General features: G+C 34.1%; 1 protein-coding gene across 1 annotated transcript in view; it reads left to right on the forward strand.

The window, feature by feature from the left end:
- The window catches only part of bai (Transmembrane emp24 domain-containing protein bai), a 113240-nt gene that overhangs the window by 84409 nt on the left and 5626 nt on the right, over positions 1 to 23205 (forward strand). Inside the window, exon 4 of the mRNA XM_090406741.1 lies at positions 11841 to 11967. Within this exon, the coding sequence (XP_090262867.1) occupies positions 11841 to 11967 (127 nt within the window). The remainder of the gene's footprint in view (positions 1 to 11840; positions 11968 to 23205) is intronic.

Consider the following 23205-nt stretch of genomic DNA (forward strand, 5'->3'; position numbering starts at 1 on the left):
TCCTTTGAGACAAAGAATAAAAAAATGCATAAGTAGGAAAACAGATAAATGGTGCTTGAAGAAGCTGAAATTTGGATTTTTTTTGAAAAAATTAGGCATGGCTTTTTACAGATTCTATGTGAAGCAAACAATATTGAAGTTGAAACTAACATTACATATATTCGTTTTTTCGTTACATAAATATTATATAGACAACTACCGTGTCAGAGTAATTACTTTAAAACAGCCACTTGACATTTTAAACCTTTACATCAAGATGATCATTGGAAATACATATATATACATGCACACAAGCTACATAATGATTCACGATAGCATGCTATAACATTACTACTTTGATCAACCATTGACCAGCCTGATCACTGGTGAGGAAAAGAGGAAAAAGTAAATGAAAAATAAAATAAGAAAATAAATAAATACAACTTGGATATACATGGATCTGCATCAGTACGACTTCAGAGTATTAACTAAGTCTTAATTCTCTAGTGTTGTTATTTTTGAGTCCATTTTTTGTCTGAGGAATACAGATTTAGTATTGACCTATAGTTTTGTTCTTCAGGCTTCAATATTCAATATCTGATTATTTTGTGCTTGCTTTTTGGGAATTGTTGGAGTCTTACAGTCCTGTTCTTTTATTATCTCTGTCACCAAATGCTGTGTAGATTACAGATAAACCATCATTATCCATGGACTCATAGGCCATCGTTTGTTGAGGTGATAGATTAGCATCTTATAAGCTTCTATGAATATTCATTCATACCAGATTTTGGCACAATGTAAGGAAGGCGTGTCTTTCCTTTCAGTTTTTGTCATGTTTCAAGTGCATGAATAAATATGCCCAATTTTTGATAATTAAGGATTTTGTTATTTAGGTTCCCCTTTTCTTATTTGTATTATGTGTGTCCTGTTTGCATAGGTGAAACAGGACACGCAATCAATAAGTAAGTCACAGATGCATCAGATTTGGTATACACCTTAAAATTAAACACTAATTAACAGTGAAAGACGTGAGAATTTTATTTCATAAAATTTTTTGCCAAATATCAAGAGACTTAGAATCAGTATGAAATTCAAATTAAATAAATACAAGTGACATATTCATCAGCGTGTGTGTGTGTGTGTGCGTGCGTGCCCGTGCATGCACACATGCACAAGCTACATGTAAATGACAGAGAGAGGCACTATCTGTATAGGTCCTAATGACATGTTGTAACCAAGTTATATATATGACTATGCAGGATGTTTGAAGAGAACAATTTCCTGTGGGAAACTGTTCTGCTTCAAATAATAAACAGTTCTCACATCGTGTTTGTCAGAAATAAGGTGTAATCAAATCTTTAGTTGACAGAGCTCATAAAATATGTTCTAAACATTCTCTTCTAAACAAAGAATCATTTATTATCAGAATTACCTTTATCTCTAATGGTTATAATACAAACACTATTGATAAAATAATAATTATGACCATCATCTTAATCCACCTCAAGAAGAAATTACCAGTATTCCCCTGGCCAGTTTGCAAACTTAACTTCCTTATTTCTCCTAAAGATAAATATCCTCCTCTTTCTTATAAAGTTTACAGAACCCTCTGCTCTTGCAGCTGATGTTATTATGGATAGACTAGTCATTCTGCACAAATTGGTCTTGAAGAACATCAGGAATACATTTCACTTAAAGAATCCAATAATTCCAGTTTAGCAAGAAACAATATACAATGATCTACAAAATACAGGATTTAATACATTTTGCTAAAATTCTCTGCACTATAATGCACCATAGTGCATTATAGTGCAGAGATGTGGCAAACACTTGCATGCAAAAGTAAGGATGTTACGATTCTGTTGTATAAAACTTTGATCAGACTGTATATAGATTGCTATGCACAGATTTGTCACTGAGTTTTAAAAAGGATGAAGAGATGTTGGAAACGGTTCAGAGACAGTTGACTATGGTGGTGTCACTCTGGAATGTAGAATATGAAGGCAGAATGCAAACTGCAGTCTGGTGGATAGAAGGATGAGAGGGGGACATGATCGAGACACATAAGTTGGTGAGGGGTTAATGTAGATCATATTTTTCATAGAATGGGTGGAGACAGGGACAACAAGAGACCATCCCTGGAAACTGAATAAGGATGGTGTCAGCTAAGGGTTCAGAAGTAGGTTTTTTGCATGGCAAGTTGTGTGTAGTTGGAATGCATTGCCTGGAAATATAGAGACAGGAAATGCATTCAAGTCATGGTACGATGAACTGTCTGTGTGGAGGACCTCCCATAATGAGTCGTTGACTCCATGGCGGTCTCATAATATATATATATATACAGGGTGTTCGGGATAAATTTGACAGTTTCGTAAGGAAAAAGAAAATCTTCTTTGTATCTATTAAATTTAATGAATTGACAAAAAAACATTACAGGCAGAGTTAATTACAATACTATCAACAAGATTTACTCAAAATAACCACCATTAGCATCGATCACAGCTTCAATTCTGCTTCGGAACCTCGAACAAGCTGATGCTACAGTCTCCCTGGGAAGGGCCGCAAAAACTGTTTTAATTTTATCCATTAACTGGGCTTTTGTATTACTGGAAGTGCGATTGGTGTCTTTTTCAACTGCGCCCCATACAAAATAATCCATGGGGTTAAGGTCTGGGGAGTTTGGAGGCCAAACATTTGGACTAGTGAAGTCGTAAAAATTTTCAGACAACCATTTTTGACTTTTCCCAGAGGTGTGGCAAGGGGCCGAATCCTGCTGCCATACATACGGCCTACCATTGGCTACCCTTGTTATCCAGGGCTTGACTACAGTTAGCAACTCCACGAACAAAGCCCGAATTCCAATGCCAGGGTTCTTCAACACCTGTTCCTGCAGATTTGCGAGGAATTCTGCTGTACGAACGCAATCAGATCGTCTGCTAGGGATCTTTCTTCTTGCTACATCCTCGTAGTCACCATTGCAAGTCTCTAGTTCATGCCTGATTGTTTTTACTGTATTCAGGGAGCATTGGGCAGCAGTCGTAATATCCTTATTTTGATGGCGGGCACGAATCATCATGATACAAGTTATTCTCTTCCATGATTCAGGTGGGTTCCAGCTATCCATCCTTTCTGACATCTTGTATATGAATGAAGAAGGGTCCAAACTTTTAAATGAAGAGAAGTGTGTGTTAATACATGTAACTTACGGAAAAATATAATTAATTATAAATATGTCAAATTTATCCCGAACACCCTGTATATATATATTATCCTCCCTTATATATATGTATTCATAGTATCTGATTAATTCATTGCTTGTATATGTCTCTATGCATTTCTAGATGCAAATATCATAATTTAATTGAATGATATAATCACGTAATCACAAGAAAGATATTTATTTAACCAAATATTTCGGTCTGGAAATAGCAGACCATCGTCGGTGGTATTACAAGAACAGTTTAAAAAAATATACAAGCAAGAATACTAACAATAGATCGTTGAAATTAGAACATGCCGCGTGATGTTATATCACTAAGTATGAAACGAAATATTTTGAAGTAGAAACATGATTGAATTTGCTATAAAAAAAAAAAAAAAAAAAAAAAAAAAAAAAAAAAAAAAAAAAAATTAATGAGTAATCTTGATTAGGCTTTCCCAGATTTTTGATATAGATATGCAGTCATTACGATTCAGGTTGGGATGATGGAGCAAGGCCTCCACGCTTTCCTTGAACAAACGTTCGAACCTATAACGGGATCTATGTAAGAGGCGAGTTTTGGACCAAAGGATGCTGTGGTCAGTTTCAATCCCGTGTTGAGCCAAACCAGACTTTTCAGGTTTATTGTGAAGAATGGATGATTGATGTTCTTGGATTCTTTTTTCAAGAGAACGTCCAGTCTGTCCAAAGTAAGAGAGATCACAGTTGCAAGGAATTTGATAAACTCCAGGAAGAGATAAAGTTGAGCGTTTGTCTTTAGGAGAAGGAAAATGAGAAGACAATTTGTTAATAGGAGAATACGTAGCTGTTAAATCATATTTCTTCAAAATTCTTGCGATAGGTTCTGAAATACCGGAGATATAAGGAATAGGTACTCGACGTATTGAATCTTTGTTGTTTTGTGGAGGATTATAAGATGTAAGAAGACGTTGAATACTTTTTTCAGAAAAGCCATTGAGTTTCATGTGTTGCTGGATAGTAGAAAGTTCTTTCTGTAGATATATTATAGCAAATTCAATCATGTTTCTACTTCAAAATATTTCGTTTCATACTTAGTGATATAACATCACGCGGCATGTTCTAATTTCAACGATCTATTGTTAGTATTCTAGCTTGTATATTTTTTTAAACTGTTCTTGTAATACCACCGACGATGGTCTGCTATTTCCAGACCGAAATATTTGGTTAAATAAATATCTTTCTTGTGATTACGTGATTATATCATTCAGTCTTATGTCGCAAGTATCCTTAAAACAACAAATCATAATTTAATGTTAGTGGTATATTTAAATTTTGTAATTCTTGTTTAACCTGGTCTTTGCCATACACTTTTACATTTTGTAACGAGCTTCACTCTGCTTTGCCTTTCAGCTATGTTAATGACCCTTTGTTCTCACAGGTTCCTGATGGTACCATGTGACTGACTGAAGAGTGCAGAACAAAAACACTTTGTAACTTTTATTCAGTTCTTTCTTGCTTCATGTAGTTTGTTGTAATTGTGTTTTCACTTTGATGTGATGAGATACTCATCACAAAATATCTGTACTTTACATTACTTTTTGTATTAATGTAAATGATTTATAATCAATTAATGATTTATGTATATAATTCTGAAATTATATACTTTGTTTGCTTACACTTGGATAAAGGATTAAACAAAAATATAATTTACTTTGTTACCATGTGGGAGGGATGGGGGGTGGGCTTTCTATGACTACATTTTCCTCAGTTGACCAAGCATGATTCTCTGATTGCTACATTAGTACTCACTTAGTACAGATTTTGTTCCAGACTATTATAAACTAAATTCTACTTCATTTCTTTAAAAATAGCTGATTCATTTATATATATTTCAAGGTTTGGTTTCTTAAGTTTTGTATTATTACTAAAATCGTTTAAAGCAGTCCGGTGTTAAGATATTCTAAAATTCTGCTATGTTAATTTCTTTTTTTATTCATTTCCACTGCAAAGTTTTCATATGAAATATTAGGATATAAAGAAACATTGCTGTATCAGGGTGGTTTGTGCTTAGGAGTGTATAACTGGCAAGCAACAGCAGAAAATATTCTGATAAACAAGGAAATTATAAAATTATTTCAATGTACCTTGGTGTTTTATTGAATCACCCCTCTTCATTAAAAATTGCAGATATGTTTTTGTAAATCTTTTATATGTTATGTGATGCCTGTGGATGCTTTCAGACTGCTTGTTGTGTAAACTATTGTTTACACAACAATCAATGTTGTGTTGTTATCAGTATATCTTTGGTATGTGTGGTGATAGTTGAGAATTAAAAGTGTTGAGAAAGAGTATTCAAAGAAGAGAATAGAATAAAATTTAATATATATTTTCTAGGGATGAACTTTTAATAATAGGACTTGCTGAAATACAGTATTTGGAAGATGAGTTAGTCATTCAATGTTGAAGCTTAAATATTGAAAGATTCTCTAGAAAGTAACTTTCTTTAATTGAATTCAGCAGATTGGAGTTAATTATGCAAAAGGAGATCATCCTATGTTATTTGTTGAATACATGAGGTATGTATTCAGTACCTGATGAAAGTTTGAGGAAGACAAGTCTGAAACATATTCCAAATCATTCTAATATATGTTCTATGATAAGTTCTATTGATGAGGTAATTTGTATTTTCTTTGGAGGTAGGGACTATTTTCTTAAGTTATTAACAGCATGAAAGTTTCCTTGATTGAAGTAATCATTTATTCATCACATTGGCAAAAAAATAAAAATACAGTCATGAAAATAATTTATTATTTACAGAAGTTATTAAAAAGTGTAATGTGTTAGACTCAGTGGCTTGTCACAGCTAAGTAACCTGACTTCAAATGTCTGGACTAAAATTTTCTATGTTATTCATTTTACTGTTATGGCTAAATCTATTCCATTGAATACATAATTTTTTTTTTGGAAGATCTCTTCAGTTTTTTGGATCTTTTCATTTAAAATGGGTAAGAGTGATTGGAGTTTTTTTTTTTTTTTTTTTTTTTTTTAAATACAAGTTTTATTATAAATGTCTTTTGTAAGTTAAAAAAAACTTATTTTTCTTGATTAAAGTCAAGACATATATATATATATATATACAGGGTGTTCGGGATAAATTTGACAGTTTCGTAAGGAAAAAGAAAATCTTCTTTGTATCTATTAAATTTAATGAATTGACAAAAAAACATTACAGGCAGAGTTAATTACAATACTATCAACAAGATTTACTCAAAATAACCACCATTAGCATCGATCACAGCTTCAATTCTGCTTCGGAACCTCGAACAAGCTGATGCTACAGTCTCCCTGGGAAGGGCCGCAAAAACTGTTTTAATTTTATCCATTAACTGGGCTTTTGTATTACTGGAAGTGCGATTGGTGTCTTTTTCAACTGCGCCCCATACAAAATAATCCATGGGGTTAAGGTCTGGGGAGTTTGGAGGCCAAACATTTGGACTGGTGAAGTCGTAGAAATTTTCAGACAACCATTTTTGACTTTTCCCAGAGGTGTGGCAAGGGGCCGAATCCTGCTGCCATACATACGGCCTACCATTGGCTACCCTTGTTATCCAGGGCTTGACTACAGTTAGCAACTCCACGAACAAAGCCCAAATTCCAATGCCAGGGTTCTTCAACACCTGTTCCTGCAGATTTGCGAGGAATTCTGCTGTACGAACGCAATCAGATCGTCTGCTAGGGATCTTTCTTCTTGCTACATCCTCGTAGTCACCATTGCAAGTCTCTAGTTCATGCCTGATTGTTTTTACTGTATTCAGGGAGCATTGGGCAGCAGTCGTAATATCCTTATTTTGATGGCGGGCACGAATCATCATGATACAAGTTATTCTCTTCCATGATTCAGGTGGGTTCCAGCTATCCATCCTTTCTGACATCTTGTATATGAATGAAGAAGGGTCCAAACTTTTAAATGAAGGGAAGTGTGTGTTAATACATGTAACTTACGGAAAAATATAATTAATTATAAATATGTCAAATTTATCCCGAACACCCTGTATATATATATATATATATAAAATCCTAGATGTAGAAAGTTTTTTATCTTGGGTATATATTATGTTAAAGATACCAAGCAATTTTAAAAGCTAGGTTTTTTTAATCCTTTTTCCCAAGTGAGCAAACAGACAAGTAAGTCAAGTTTGCAGCTGCACGTAGTGCAACTCATTGCAAAGGTGGAGTAAGCTCTGATCACTTTCCTTAGAATGCAAGGAAATGTGTGATGCTATGCATTAAGGTAATAGTTACTACCTATACCGGTTTCGACCTTTATTGAGGTCTCATCAGTGGGAGCCAGACCTAAAAAAATGCCAAGTATGAAGTAATACAGAACTTATAAATATTTTACCTAAACAAGTTGCCATAAGGTGCTTTGACCTCATTAAATAAAAATCTCAGGATGAGAGTAATATGTAGAAAGTTTTTTACCTTGAGTATATATTATGTTAAAGATACCAAGCAATTTTAAAAGCTAGGTTTTTTAATCCTTTTTCCCAAGTAAGCAAACAGACAAGTAAGTCAAGTTTGCAGCTGCACGTAGTGCAACTCGTTGCAAAGGTGGAGTAGTAAGCTCTGATCACTTTCCTTAGAATTTGTTGCACTACGTGCAGCTGCAAACTTGACTTACTTGTCTGTTTGCTTACTTGGGAAAAAGGATTAAAAAATCCTAGCTTTTAAAATTGCTTGGTATCTTTAACATAATATATACCCAAGGTAAAAAACTTTCTACATATTACTCTCTCATCCTGAGATTTTTATTTAATGAGGTCAAAGCACCTTATGGCAGCTTGTTTAGGTAAAATATTTATAAGCTCTGTATTACTTCACACTTGGCATTTTTTAGGTCTGGCTCCCACTGACGAGACCTCAATAAAGGTCGAAACCGGTATGGGTAGTAACTATTACCTTAATGCATAGCATCATACATTTCCACAAGGAAATGTGCTTTGCATTGGGGAAAATTCTAAGGAAAGTGATCAGCGCTTACTTCACCTTTGCAACGAGTTGCCTAGTGTTGCACTATGTGCAGCTGCAAACTTGACTTACTTGTCTGTTTGCTTACTTAGGAAAAAGGATTAAAAACCTAGCTTTTAAAATTGCTTGGTATCTTTAACATAAAATCCTAGATGTTTATACATTTCTTAAACTAGATATGATTTGGGGGGGGGGAAAAGATTGCTCTCTTTTGTGTTATATTGAAAAACTATTAAGAAATAATAAAGATAAAATAGCATATTATTGATATGCTATTTTATTCACAATTTACATGAGCATTCTTATTGACTGAATGCACCAAAATTTTACACCTGCAGTCAGCAGGGATTGCATTGAAATTTTGTATTTCCATGGCTAGCTGCTATAATACAATATCATCCCAACATGCTTGATTTATGTGGTATGGTTCACAGCTCGTCATGATTGGATAATTAACTTACTATATGATATTTCCTGATTGGTGACCAAAGTAACAGAGGAAATGGCCAAAGTATCCTTATTTCTAATCATGTCTCAGCATTTATTGATTGTAGCAGATGCTGCAATCAGTAAAAAGTAAGTCAATAGTGTATTGAGGTTAGTGAAAATTAAAGGGTCTGTGAAACATAAACTCAGATTGCCATATAATGTTTTGCAACATAGTGTATATGGAGGGAGGGAAGTACTGTTTTAAAAGGAAACATAAAAATCACTTTCAAGATAATGAAAAATTGGAAGTTTTGCAGAGGAGACTATTTTCCTGAAAGTTTGTTCAATTTTTTATACTGGAAGAAGAAAAAAAAATCACTCTGACAAACTAATAACCTCAAACTTTTAAAAGCAACTATGATAACTAAAATATCACACAAATACATTGAACTGAAACTTGGTCCCTTTGGGGTGAAAAAATACCAAAGACATATTTTTATTCTGCAGATGGACTCTGTTTCAAGCTAGAGTTGTCAGAATCTAGTAAATGATTTTGTTTATATGGACATTTAACTATTATTAAAGAATTATATTTTTTTATACTGTAGTTACTAGCATTCATGCTGGATTGTTTCGCATGTGTTATGCATTTGGTGGTTGCTCGCTTGACTATATAACATGTGTCCCTTCTGCTTTTGACAGACAAGTACATTTTTATACATTCAGCAATATGTATGACATAACAATTTCAAGTTTTCTGGTAGAATTTTTGTATAAAACTAATGTTTCTAAAATGTCTTCATGACCTACACTTTTAGAAATTTAAAAATACAAATGGTTATCTTAAGGCGGATTTTCCATAGTGATTATTATGTTTATATGTTATATAATTAGTATCTGAAGTCTTACTATGCAGTATGTAGTTCAAGCTAACCTGTAGTTTGCATCAAAATTCTCTGACTTTGGTTTATCTAGAAAGCACACAACAATTTGTAGCATCCCCCCCCCCCATGGGTGAGTACTGAACATGATTTATGTCATGCCTGTTGCGAATGTGTTAAAGTAATAACTTCAAAACGTCTACAGCCATAAAAAAAAGATATATTCAGTATACTTATTAATCCAACAACATATGAGAGATTGTTCACCATATAGCATATTAATTGTAGCTAGGTTTTTCGCTTGTAAGGAAAAGTAACCACAGAATGCTGTTCTCACATTTCAGATAGTGCCATTCATCAAGAGCTTCCTAAAAATCTTAATGCAGTATAGAAGAGATTAATTACATTGATTAATAATATATCTTAAATATTCAGTTTCTGCTGCTTGCATTTTCTACAAATATTTTCATGTCTGAATTAGCAACAGTAATTTTTCTCTCCTCTAAATCTGTTAAGATATGCAGCAACTAGTTGCCTTGTTTAACCCCAAATGCACAAAGTTTTCCTCCTCTTTGTTCATTCTTTCTACTGTTGTCCTTTGGAATAGTCTCCTTCTTGTGTATTTCCTAAAGAGCATACAATCTGGAGGTCTTCGAATCCAATGTTAACAAATTTTGACCCATCCAGTACTCACAGGAAATCATATTGATCCTTATTTTACTCAAACATGAACAAACTTCTGTTTGTGCATGAAATATCTTCTCAACTAGGCTATTCACAGAAAACTTCCTTCTTGGGCATATCCAGGGTGCTTCAGGAGGAATAGTAAATATTTTGGTAGGTGGTAGTATCAATTATTCTGAGTAAAACGTTCATATAAACATGAATTTACAGTTCATAATAAATGTTCGAAAATTCTACTGCCAACTTCAATGCACTTTGCAACTCTTGTGTAATAGTACAGACAGAATTATCCATAATCCAAGTGATCAATTCGTTTCTTGTGTTTACCATTTTTGTATACTTTGCTTTTCATCCATCCCCCACAAACCAAAATCAGAGGAGCCAATGAACAGAACCACTGTGGCCAATCCATCATTCAGGTAAAGTTCGATTTAGATATTGTCGCCTGACAATATCTAATATTGTCAGGTGACGTATAATGTGCAGGAGCTTCGTCGTGCTGAAAGGACATCCCAATCCACTACTATTGGAGGATGTTCCCTTTTAGCCAAGGGAACATCTTCCAATAGTAGTGGAAGTTCATTTTGCAAAAATTGCAGATAAATGGGGCCCTGTAAGATGATTTGGTAACACAACAGGCCAAATCAAGTGATTGTCAATCATACCGTACCACATGTTTACAGAGAGGCGATGTTGGAAATTTGTTTCTGCAGTGGCATGTGGATTTTAATCAGACCACCAATGCTTGTTACGGGTGTTATTAATACCAGGTGAAAGTAGCTTCACCAGTGAACAGTATTAAGGGAATTAATCAGCAATTAGCATTTACCGACCGACAAAATTCCAATCGACTGCCTTCATCTCCTGAGAAAAGGTGTTGCACCCACTGTAGTGAAATTGATACAAATCTTACTTGTGTAATGTTCACCATACTTTTATATGTGGAACACTGATACATGCTGAAATTCTCCATGTGCTTGTAGTAGTACTAAGTTCTACTGACTGAAGAATGTGTTCTACTTCATCCATGTTCAGAATATGACTGCTGGGAACAATATCAGTCTCATGCAGTTTGTTGTAAACACTCTTGAATCCTGTGCTCTGCAGTAAGGAAACTGCTGACAGTATTCTTTACAAGCGTCAAATGAATATATCATAAACAAACATCATATCAGCATATGTAAAAATGTGCATCAGGTTATAACTGCTTCTTGGTCACATCTAACTCAGAAAGCTACATGCTGATCACCTAATCTACAGAGAGAGCTGTATGTACCAGTTTCAAACTGTTGTATCTCTGTACCCATTGACAATTGGACACATGCTGATATGAACTTTTTTACTCAGAATAATAGAACTACCACCTACCAACCTGAAACATACTGTATTAATGCATTATAGTGATGAAATTATGTGAATCATTATCCTGTCCAGTTTCAACCTTTATTAAAATTTCCTCTAGTCTAGCTTCCACTTATGAATTTTAGTAAAGGTTTAGAATTATTCCTGGATGGTGGATTTGCATTAAAAAAGAAATAAAATGAACATTCCAAATTATAATGGTAAGATAATTAATGTACATCACACACCTTCTTTACAATTATTTCCAGCAGATTTGTCCAGTAGTATCTCATTGCACTCTTTATTTTCAATTTCAGTTGGCTGAAGTTGGCAAACTAAAACCATTGGAAGTGGAGCTTCAGAAGCTAGAGGATTTGTCAGAATCTATTGTAAAAGATTTTGCATATATGCGTCAAAGAGAAGCTGAAATGAGAGACACCAATGGTATGTATTTATAATTTTTCAGCTTATTATTCAATTTCTTACTTTGAAAAGTTAATTTGTGTAATTGTAGAATAAAAATATACCCCCCCCACACACACACACATTACTATTACAAGTCATATTATTTGAAGAAAATTCTGAAGAGTGTGGGGAAGACAAAGCTTCATTTTATGCACATGTATATATATATAGTCGTATATGGCCATACATATATGGATACATCCATACATACCTCCTGTGTGTATGGATGGATGTATATAAGCAGTAATTCCATGTTATTTCAAATACAGATAATCTAGCATAATATTCAAAGCAGATTCCTTCCTTGCCAAATGAGTATAATTTTGCATACTCTTCAGTTTCTTTATTTCAGAATGTACCTGATTTTTAATTCAGATACAAATTGCATACTTCTGTGGCTTTATTTTTGATTAATTTGAAGTTTAAGAAAGAAAAAATACTTTCCTTACCTGAATTATTCTCCTTTAGTCCACATTGCACTACTAACAATCATCCATACTGCCAGTCTATTTAAATCATCCTGTAGGATCTCTATCATCTTTGTTGATCATTGCTATACTTAATTTTGTGTCATCAGCAAATAACTGAATATTTCCCTTAAATCACTTCCTATATCATTGATATACAAGTTAAATAGCAGTGACCCAAGTATGGATTTTTATGGTAGATGCTAGTCATCCTTCTTTTTCTGCCACTGTCTTATCTATATTCACCATCTTCAAATCTATATGCATACACTCCAATTTATGTAAAAGATTTTTCATACAGTATCCTGTCAAATGAAACTATTTGGCAGCAACATCATGTAGCCATTTCCTTTATCCATCCTTTCCTTTAATTATTAAGAAAAGAACTGCCCTTGAAAAAAATAATAAAACTGTGCTGCTTCCCATGGAGTGTTATATTCCCATTGCATTCCTGAATTCTGCCTTTGACCAACTTCTCCAGTACCTTAACCACTGAGAACCAATCAGTCTGTATTTATCTACATGTTTTAGAATTTCCTTCATGCAACAGAACTATTTTGTCCTCTTTTCACTCCCTCGGGTCCTTATCAGAGCCGAGACATAAACATTGGTCAGAAGAACTGCAATTTCCCTTGCACATTCTCATAATATATAGGCTGATATCCTATCCAGTCCCATAGCTATATTTACATTGATATTCCAGTATCTTAAGCACTTCCATCTTACTCTGTAGTTACATCACTACCTCAACTTGGATGGTATGTACATGCAAAGTGATTACTCAGTAACTCAACTATTTTGTCTGCTGTGTTACCTCCCTGCCATCAGCACTAATTAACATTACCCTTCCATAGAGCTATTCTTCCTTTTACTTGCTACATAACAAACAAGGTGTGTAATTCCCTTTGCCTGTTCAGCTAATTTCCTGTCATAATCTGATTTTGCTTTCCTTGTCATACAGTCATTTTTTTTTGCCTATGCTTTGCTGCTTGTTGATCACCTTTCTCTTTATATACCTTCAACAACATTTTTGCAGCTCCTAAATGATGCTCCTAATCTCTCTAATACCTACTTGATTTTCCTCTTGATCCTGTATATACAATCTAATACTGCTTTCTTTAAACACCTCCATATTTCCCTTCTTAATTGCTGATGCATGCCATCCACATGCTTCTTATAATTCCTAGCTACGTATAACCAACTGATTGTATAGTTTGTCCTATTTGCCTATGTTTTTCTACTGAACTCCTAATGCTTTTGGTTTCATTTTCTTCTGAAAATCATTAGTAAAATCTCTACTCTCATCCTGTTTTCTTTATTCTCCCTGAAAATGCTACATCCTTACATTCTATCCCTATATCATCCTCTGTCTACCAAGTCTCAGTAATGCTGTAACCTTTGGCTATGTCTAACCAATGCCGAAATCTCTTCCCCTTATTTTGGATGCTTTTGGCATTAGTATACATAAATTGTATATTTCCTTAGGCCCACAACCAACCTTACTTTTTATATTGACTATTCCACTCAATCTAGAGACCTGAAGAGCTACATTCAGCATTTTCTTTTCTAATCATTCTTCCCGCTCACTTACCTCAAAGATGCCTATGTGCACACAAACACACATCTTTATCCCCTCCCAAAGCTCTATAGTTTTCCTAACTGCACTGAAAAACTCTTACTGAATGACACCTTCTCCAGACCTGGAGAAGGTGTCATTATACCTGGCTCCAAATCCATCATTCATGTATATGAAGTCCTTTCATCTATCAAATTCACTCCACCCATCCACAAACTCTTGCCATTCCTGTTGCATAACCTGCATAGCAACTCATTTGCAATCATGGCTCTTCTCAGTTTTCATCTATTGTGGCATCAGACTCAGTCTTTACCCTCTCTCTCTCCTTTTTCACTTATACTGACAGTATTTCATATCTTCTTGGATACTATACATCAAATCATTCATACCTGCTGAAACAGTGAGCACTTTCATTTTCCTTTGCATCCTAGTGAACCTACTAACATCCTTAATCTTCACACCCAAGAAACTTTATTTCACCACTTTCTCATCATGCATGTCTTATAGAATTATCATACAAAACTATTTCCTTACCATCCATCTTTTGTTCTGTCATACTCTGCAACATTGTAGTCAGCTGCTTACAGTCTTTAGCATACAGCCTTAGCGCACTAAGGTACTAAATATATGATGGGTTTACCTTTCATGTGATGTTAAATGTGTATTTTATAATATGATATTAAAGCTATGAACTACATAAAGTCTGCATGTTCTTTCGTTTTTTCTTTTTTTTTTATTCACCATGAGATAGCACTATTTCAAACTTGTTAGTATTCCTCAGTAGCAGGTGGGACTGTCCTGACTTGTGCTACTTGGGCTTTTCTGGTCAAAAATTTATGCTGGAATAAAAAGCACTGAATATATTTCATTTCTGATCCAATAATCTTCTTGGAATATATCCAACCTTTTACTTGAAACACCTTATGTGTTTCAAGTAAAATGGAAAATGTAGCCTTAGTGTTGTACTACGTTTATGCTTCGCACTTTCACAAGTTCTTTGTAAACAAATAATTCTCTTAAAAGGATAAGATCAGCTTTACACACAGCAGTGAAATATTCTTAGTAATTGTAGTCTCAAAAAATGTGGCTTGTTGAGATTCCATTCAGATTTGTAAGAGTTGTGTCATACCATTGCTTTCTTCCATTTCATCATGTGTGGAATGAGGATAGCATATGTATTTCTTATATTTTTCAAGAGAGATGTTTAAAAACTTTGAATAATGTAAGAATTGTTACTGTAGGAGGCCAAGGATAAATCAAGGAATGTATCCTTAGGAGAGTGTATATGGGTTGCACATACTGGCCACTGAATTAGAAACTTCTCAGAAATCAGTGGTTTCCATATAGGTTTCGATGCAACTGCAAATAGTGATCCTCTTTAATTCCCTTTGCTTAGTTCGGTGAGATGTGGGTCAGGAACAGCCTTCATTAAATACGTCAGTCAATTGCTGCACATAGGAAGTTCTGGGTTACCCGTATAAGCCTTCTCAGACGACTGCAATCTCATTTCTGACGCACTGTCTTAGGGCCACAGTTATGTGATAGACAAGCAATGTGGATAATTTTTCCATTGATTAAACACCCAGGATATCTCACCTTTTGAGAACCCATCAACTCTGCTGTTTTCAAAATCGTGGCTCCAGCCAGATGGGCACCCACAATAAGCCCTTTATCGAACTCCGAAAGATTTTGTTTTTCCCATTGTGATCGATACTATTAACAATTGCTGACCAGCAACATTCTTAACTAGTTGCTAGAGCATGTGGTATTGATATATATACAGACAGTTTAAAAATGGTGTGACAATTATATTTATAGGGTACTATGACAATCTTTCAGAAATATTCTTGCTATAGAGGACGGGAATTGTTTTTCTCTGAAGAGATAAGAGCAAATCATATTTTTGTTTATTTTATAAGTGTTGTAGCCATTGGCTAAAAAGTATGGCATAAATAATTAAATTCTGTGGCATTTCACACTTACGGAGAAAGATACATAGCACAATACCATCATCTTCTGTGGAGTAATATATCACAGTTGGGTATTTAGTCTTGGACCTGGTCAGTATATATGCTCTTGTAACTGCTTCTGTAGCACAATTGGAAGAACATCAGAACATTGTGCCTTTCAATTAGAAAACACGTATGTGATTCTGATCATGATGAATAAAATCTTTACGTGAGCTTTTTTAACTGCAGGTGAGTTAGCCAATCTCATACAGAAGTAGCAGGGCTTTTCATCCAACATACAGGCAAACCTTCTATCACAACATATGCAATTTACAGACAAAAAATTCTGTTATTGTTGGTGATAGGTGATAGATGGCAGTAGTGTCACTGTGTGTAGTTGGAGAATTAAGTAGTAGTGGAGATGGTGAGATGTGTGTAGCAGAGTAGAAGGCCCTCTCCCACAACAAGTCCTTGGATGTTGCATAATAATTGGTGGATTGAGTAGTGGAGATGGAGAGTTGTGAAGTGGATGCCCTCCCTCAGTGAGTCTTTGACTCCCTGGAGGTGTCAGAATAATAACTTTCTACCCTGTGTGACTACCAATGTTGAGGCAGTTTAACTTTTAAATGGGAGATGAATTTCATTCACCCAGTTTGAGACAACAGCCCCATTTATTGGAAGCCAGAAGTGGCTTAAAAAATATATAGTTTTTAGTTTATACAAATTATGTAAAAAATAATAAAACTTAGTCCATTCATTGTACTAACGAACTATACTTGTAATATACACACAGAGAGAAAAATACTACTTATATATTATGTATCAGTCTGTGGGACATGAAGAAGGGGAAAAAAACCATTCCTCTTATCATTGAGTGATACACTTTTATTATTTATTGATGAACATTTTCAGTTCTAACACTTATGTCTTAAATTGCTCATTTACTGGGGGGGGGGGGGTATGGATCAAACAATTACTTCTATGTCATTATAAACAAATGTTGAGGCCAAAACATTCAAAATCATCATTAAAACTCAGTAGAACTGCTGCTAGTGCTATGCATGCATTAACTACATTAATGAATTTAATAAATTCAGAATTGATCCAAAACACTGGCAGGAGGGGCCAGGAATGTTGCATGACATGACAGTAACTGAGAAAACAATCAAGAAACATATCATTATCTTTTAAGAATATAAAGAAATTATATATTTTGAAAAAATAAAAAAACTACAATAATTCTTTCTCAACTTTCTAAGCTTTACAGTTACTTGCACATTCTATCACCGAGTACAAATAAACTAATTAGCACACACTAACCATAAGATGGTGGTACAAGCATTAGTTGGATGAAGAATATGGTCTCTGATTCAAAACGATGAAAAGATTGATTTTCTTTGGCCATCTTATGTGCATTGCAAAAAAATTTTGCTATTATTAATTTTTCATGAGATAAACTTTTTACTCACACATTTTCAAGGAGCTCTTTCTCAGCTTCTTCATGCAGTTTAATTCCAAATCAAAAACTTTCTTAAAGACATTAGCTGTTGCTATCTGTTTTCATCAAAATTCCCAGTTCATTTATATAATGCACATCCAAGTCTCTTGGTTTGATAATTTAGCTGGTTATACTTTGCACAGAAATTATTTTTTGATCAACAGTCCACCAACTTAGCCATTCATTTAATCATTCCTTGTTGTTGGATGCAAATTGTTGTATCGAATTCTTGTTTTTTTTTTTATTGTACAATGGTTGTATTTTATTCAATCTTTTCTAACCTAAACCTTCTTCTATATTAACCTTATTCTATCAATATCCTATCGCCATTTATGTTGTGTCGCTTTCTTCCTTATCACAACTATTTTTAACCTTTTATGCTATATCTCCGTAATACACTCTATCGGGTAGCATGTGGTACCTCTGAGGGACAATGGAATTTTCTCAAGAACAAGGCAGTACCAGAGTATCAGAGTGTCTGAGATTTACCTCTCGTAAAACACCAAGAAATTTATTTGTTTCGCTGCACCACTTAGCGCTATTAGATTAATTAATATTAACAACTAAGAAGTAATCTCAGGACAGTACTTAATGATACCTATTAACTCTGCAGACGTGGCCAAAATTTACTCTTTTCTAATATCCCGCATAGGTTCGCATTAATATTTTATAAGCGGTGCATCGGATTCCAGAATTCACAGAAAGTCTTTGTTAGAATCAAAAGCAAGGTTTATTATACTCAAAAGTTGATACACATAATAACACTAAATTAAATCCCATCTTAAGGGAGTTTCAGACAAGGTGTATAAAATTCAAGCACTACTATTACACTCATAAAATATTATACAGTAGCTTCCTAAAGTAAGAATTATATTAACCTTCGCTAATGCATTAATCATGTACTATTATCACAATCAATCTAAAACTCCGTAGCTCTGTCAGACTACACAAGATAACATTCATATCTTTCACAATCTCTTTATATTTTACCAATTCTTTACTCTAACATATCCTTCATCTCGTTCAATATAAAAGCGAACTTAAACACAACGACAGATAGTAAGATTAAATTCAATATCCCTCTAAACTGATTGCAATACAATCTTATCCTATATCATTAATGTTCCTTTTTCATACCATATTAACATGGCACATATTCTGTTAAACACAAACAAAGTTTACTTATCTTCCCTTTTCGGCTCTTTAGTGCTTCATAGGTTCACAGGAAACTGGCCTTCTGTGGACTGCCAGACTTGCTTCCTTCCGTGGAGAATACGGCCGCCAAGACCGTAGCTGCCTATCAGGAGCCGGCCGACATCAGGGTACCATCACCCTCTGCCACCACGAGAGGGGAACACGCAGGAGATCCGGGAAAAAAGGGCCTTCTTACAGGGTCGCATGACCCTTATATTCCCCCCTATTCTTCTCGACGATTCTCGCCCTTTTCGGTGTCCATCCGATTCACACGTGCTACTACGTCATGGCATCCATATCTCTCCCCCCTGCTATCACACGTACGCTGACGTCACGTTGTTTACTTGGGGCGAGCCGCTCCCTCGCGTAACCTTTGGACTTGACTCCCCCCCAACTGTTGAATTTGTGCTTACATTCCATAATTCTTTTATACATATTTTATAATGCTCTGCTAATGTTTTACACTTTCAATGTTAAATTAACCACATTCGTGAATGGCACAAAATACATACTTATTTAACCTTTTCATAACAGAACACACTTGATTTATATATACATAATACTTATTCTACACTTAGAGGCAATTTATTGTATTTATCTCATTCTTTTGTTTGGAAAAGCATGTTAGACTGTAATAAGATAGGAATACATAAATTTCCACTCTATCACAATCTAACAAAATACTATCAGGAACAAAAACAATCTTTGACACAATCTCTGCAGTTAATTATTCCAAAAACAAAAAAAAATTACATGATAACCACAGTGATAAACTTTAATGAAATGTCTGTACTTTCATTAAAGTTTATTACTGTGGTTATTTTCTCACTTGTTTTTAATATTTTAATTGTAGAAGGTAAAAAGAAACTGGATATTCTTTTCATTAGACAATTTTTGTATTACTTCTTACATGAGCAGAACTTATACAAAAGTCAGATAAAATACAGTAAAAATAATTTATGTATCATGTTCATGATGGACAGGGACAAATTGTCTCATGCTTCATGTTTGCATATCTGATATATGTTTGTAACTTAATACTAAAATGAAAATGATTTAGAATAGTACAGGATCATTTTCATTTCACCATGCTGCTCAGATACAAGCAAAACAAAATTAAACTTTATTGTAGCAGGGAATGTAAATTTTCAAATGACATATCATTTTTATGAATTGAATATAACATTTACGTTTTAAGATTTTATATAACGTTAAAATACCACATTTCAAAAATACAAATTTTAGAAATAAGTCTACCAAAAATATTGCAACTGCTATGCCATATATAGTTTATAAAAATGTGCCCCACTGATGTAGGAGGGACATAGTATATAGTTAAGTAAAGTTTCTGCCTGATGCACAACTCCTTCAAGATACATCCTAGCTTTCAGGGGCGAATGCTGGATTTGAAATTCACTCTTGCTCTTGTTATCATCCAAGGAATGAAAGGTGCGATTGAAGTCTGATTAGCAGAATAATGAATTACTGACCATTTAAAACTGTGTACAGGTAACCCTTGTATAACGCAGATGTTAGGTTCCACAGAAATGCCGCGTTATATAAATCGCGTTATGCGAGTCTCAGATCACATAGAAAAAGCAGGATTATGTTCCGAAATAGTTTTATTTTTTTATTATATAAACAACAATGACATATCCAACAAAAAACATATTTTTATTTAATTCAGGTAATTCATGTAAGTTAAGAAAACATAAACTATTGAAACAAATACATAGTATAAAAATTACAAATTGTACTTAAACTTCATTGCACATAATGTATAAATGTTTTAGGCAAAATAAAATAGTGCATATTTTAATCTTTCATAGCATGAGGATTGGTTAATAAACACTGGTTTTGTCATGTAATCACCTGATGCATTACTACAAAACAGTAGAGTAATTCTGTGTTTGGAAACTTTGAATCCAGGAGCTGATCTTTCATTTTTCGAAATATAGGTACGTTTTTGCACTTTTTTTCCAATATAACCTGGATTCATCTGCATTGAACACCTAGTCTGCACTATAAATGTTTATAAACTTTGAGAGTTGTTTATTTAATAAGATTTCCATTCATAGGAATTTTCTTTTGAGGTGCGATCTTCTATCAAAATCATTAGCAACGCACTTTGCACTTATCGTTGACCCAGCAATAAACACTTTCTTGGATTTTATGTTCATTTTGTTTGATTGTTCCAATTGTTGAGTCATTTAAATTCAAAGTCCCTGCAAAAACTCCTGGTTTTTCTCCATTTTTTAACCGATCCAAGATTTTGAATATTTTTCTTTGAGAGAAATTAATTTTGTTTTCAATGTTAGTTTTTCCCTTTCGTTGCAGTTTGTGGCCATTACTATAAAAATAATTTTTTACACAAAAAAGCAAGCATTACATGTTGTATGTAACTCACCAGAAAATAAAGTGCTCAGCTTGAGATGAACACACTTATGATTCTTAATGCACTTTCCTGGCAGAAACGAGGACAATTTTCAACAATAAACGTTTTATACGGTAAACAATTGAGGTACATGCATGCTAAAGGGTATTTCCCCTAATATAAATTCGCTACTTATAATTACACGCAGGCACAAATTTAACGAAGATAAAATTTGATTTTTAAGTAGCAGTGAAAAACATGAAAAGATAAAGGGTTACTACAATTTGTAGAGCGTGTTTTTATTGGAACCGCGTTGTATAAGTACCGTGTTATACGAGGGTTACTTGTATTTAGAAATTTATGTACATTTAATCATACAAATACAACATTTATTTTACAAATGATATTCTATCTTTGTAAATTTAGCTACTTGAATACAAATTCTACCCTACAGTTCTTCTTTATGAACTGGTCAATAACATCATCAGAAAAAGTTGGTTGTAACTTAATTTTCCCAACCAACACACACACACTTGTAAAGGCTGGCTGAAGCTCACTGGCTAGAGATACTTTGACTGCATATGGCCCATGTTTAAGCAACAGGGTGAGATGACATGGAGGGAGCAGAAATGCCTATGCGCATGCATGAAATCACAGTGCTGAAGCGAGGACCTCGATGCTCCCACAACCGAGCAAGCCAAGGTAGCTTGACTAGCGTCGGCCTTTGATAACGCAAAGCTCAATTATGGCTGCACAAGCTTAAAATGTCTTCTGTCTACAAAAATAAAAGCCTAAATTGAATGCTTATAAATGTGTGCATCTATTAACAAATGAATATTACTTCTTTCTCAATTAATGAGCTTGCACAGCAAGCATAGAGAATTAGCCACTGCTAGCTTTGAATATCTTAATATATAAATGTGAAAGTAATTTAAAAATTCTAAAAATGGTTATAAAGTTTTATATAGCAAATATCTTAACAGCTGGTGTAGTAAAAAATGCAAATTTGATTAAATAAATAAGCTTGTTTTGAATGCTAAATAAACACATAAAAAAATTTATATTCAGTAATTTTTAAACATAGCACATCCGTATGTCACGTCACTGTTAATAAAAAGTGCTAGTATGCTTGTATTCCATTAATGAATGAATAAATAAATAAAAAAAAGTATTGATAGTGCATATATTTTTAGTTACCATGTCATGATTAGTTGATTACTTTGCTGTGCACTTGAGCACTCACTGAGGAAAAAATAACGCATGCATATCCTGTCTTATTGGTTGCGTTCCATTGTGACAACATCAATTATAACTTTTTGTAAGGACTGGGATGGCCGAAGATTTTCAATTAGCAAGGTAAAAAATACAAAAAAAAAAAGTATTCTAATGAAGGAAAATAAATTATTTTCTTTCCATGTAAAATTCCAGCATGAACAGTATATTTGAATAACTAAAATCATGTTGAAGATTTAATGGAATATTTACAGCACTGGGAAAGGATTAAAACTAATTTTAAGGTTTCCAATATTTCACTGAGACATCTTCAGGGATTACAAATAACTTGTAACAACACGCTCAAAAACAATACAATACTAAGTGAAACACGTGGGTGACTCTAAAGTACTATCTAGGTGGTGAGCCCCCTCTATGGGCATTTGTAGGTGGCCTAGGATGTAAAGTGGAATCTCTGATTATTATTGTTTCCCAAATTTCGGGAAGTTTTATGCAACCATATTTATTTAAATTCAGTTGAATTCTGAGTGCCATCGCAGATTCTAAAAACACAGTCTTTCTTTTTTGAATTTACTATGGTCCAAAACCACCATGGTGGAGCATGGTGATTTTTCTCCAGGCGATCCTGTGGGTTGTATCCAAAACATGACCATGTTTGGCCAGATTGACAATAGTCGCGATTGCAGACCATGTTTTGGGTACAACCTACAGGCTCTCCTGGAGAAAAACCACCATGCTCCACCATAGTAAATTCAAAAAAGAAAAGCTGTTTTTAGAATATGCAGTGGCACTCAGAAATCAACCGAATTTAAATAAATATGGTTGCATAAAACTTCCCAAAATTTGAGAAATATTAATTACCAGAGATCCCACTTTACATCCTAAGCCACCTACAAATGCCCATAGAGGGCTCACCACCCAGATAG

Source organism: Typopeltis vanoorti, chromosome 17, assembly GCF_054136105.1.
Source record: "Typopeltis vanoorti isolate ZY-2024b chromosome 17, IOZ_Tvanoo_1.0, whole genome shotgun sequence".
NCBI lineage: Eukaryota > Metazoa > Arthropoda > Arachnida > Uropygi > Thelyphonidae > Typopeltis > Typopeltis vanoorti.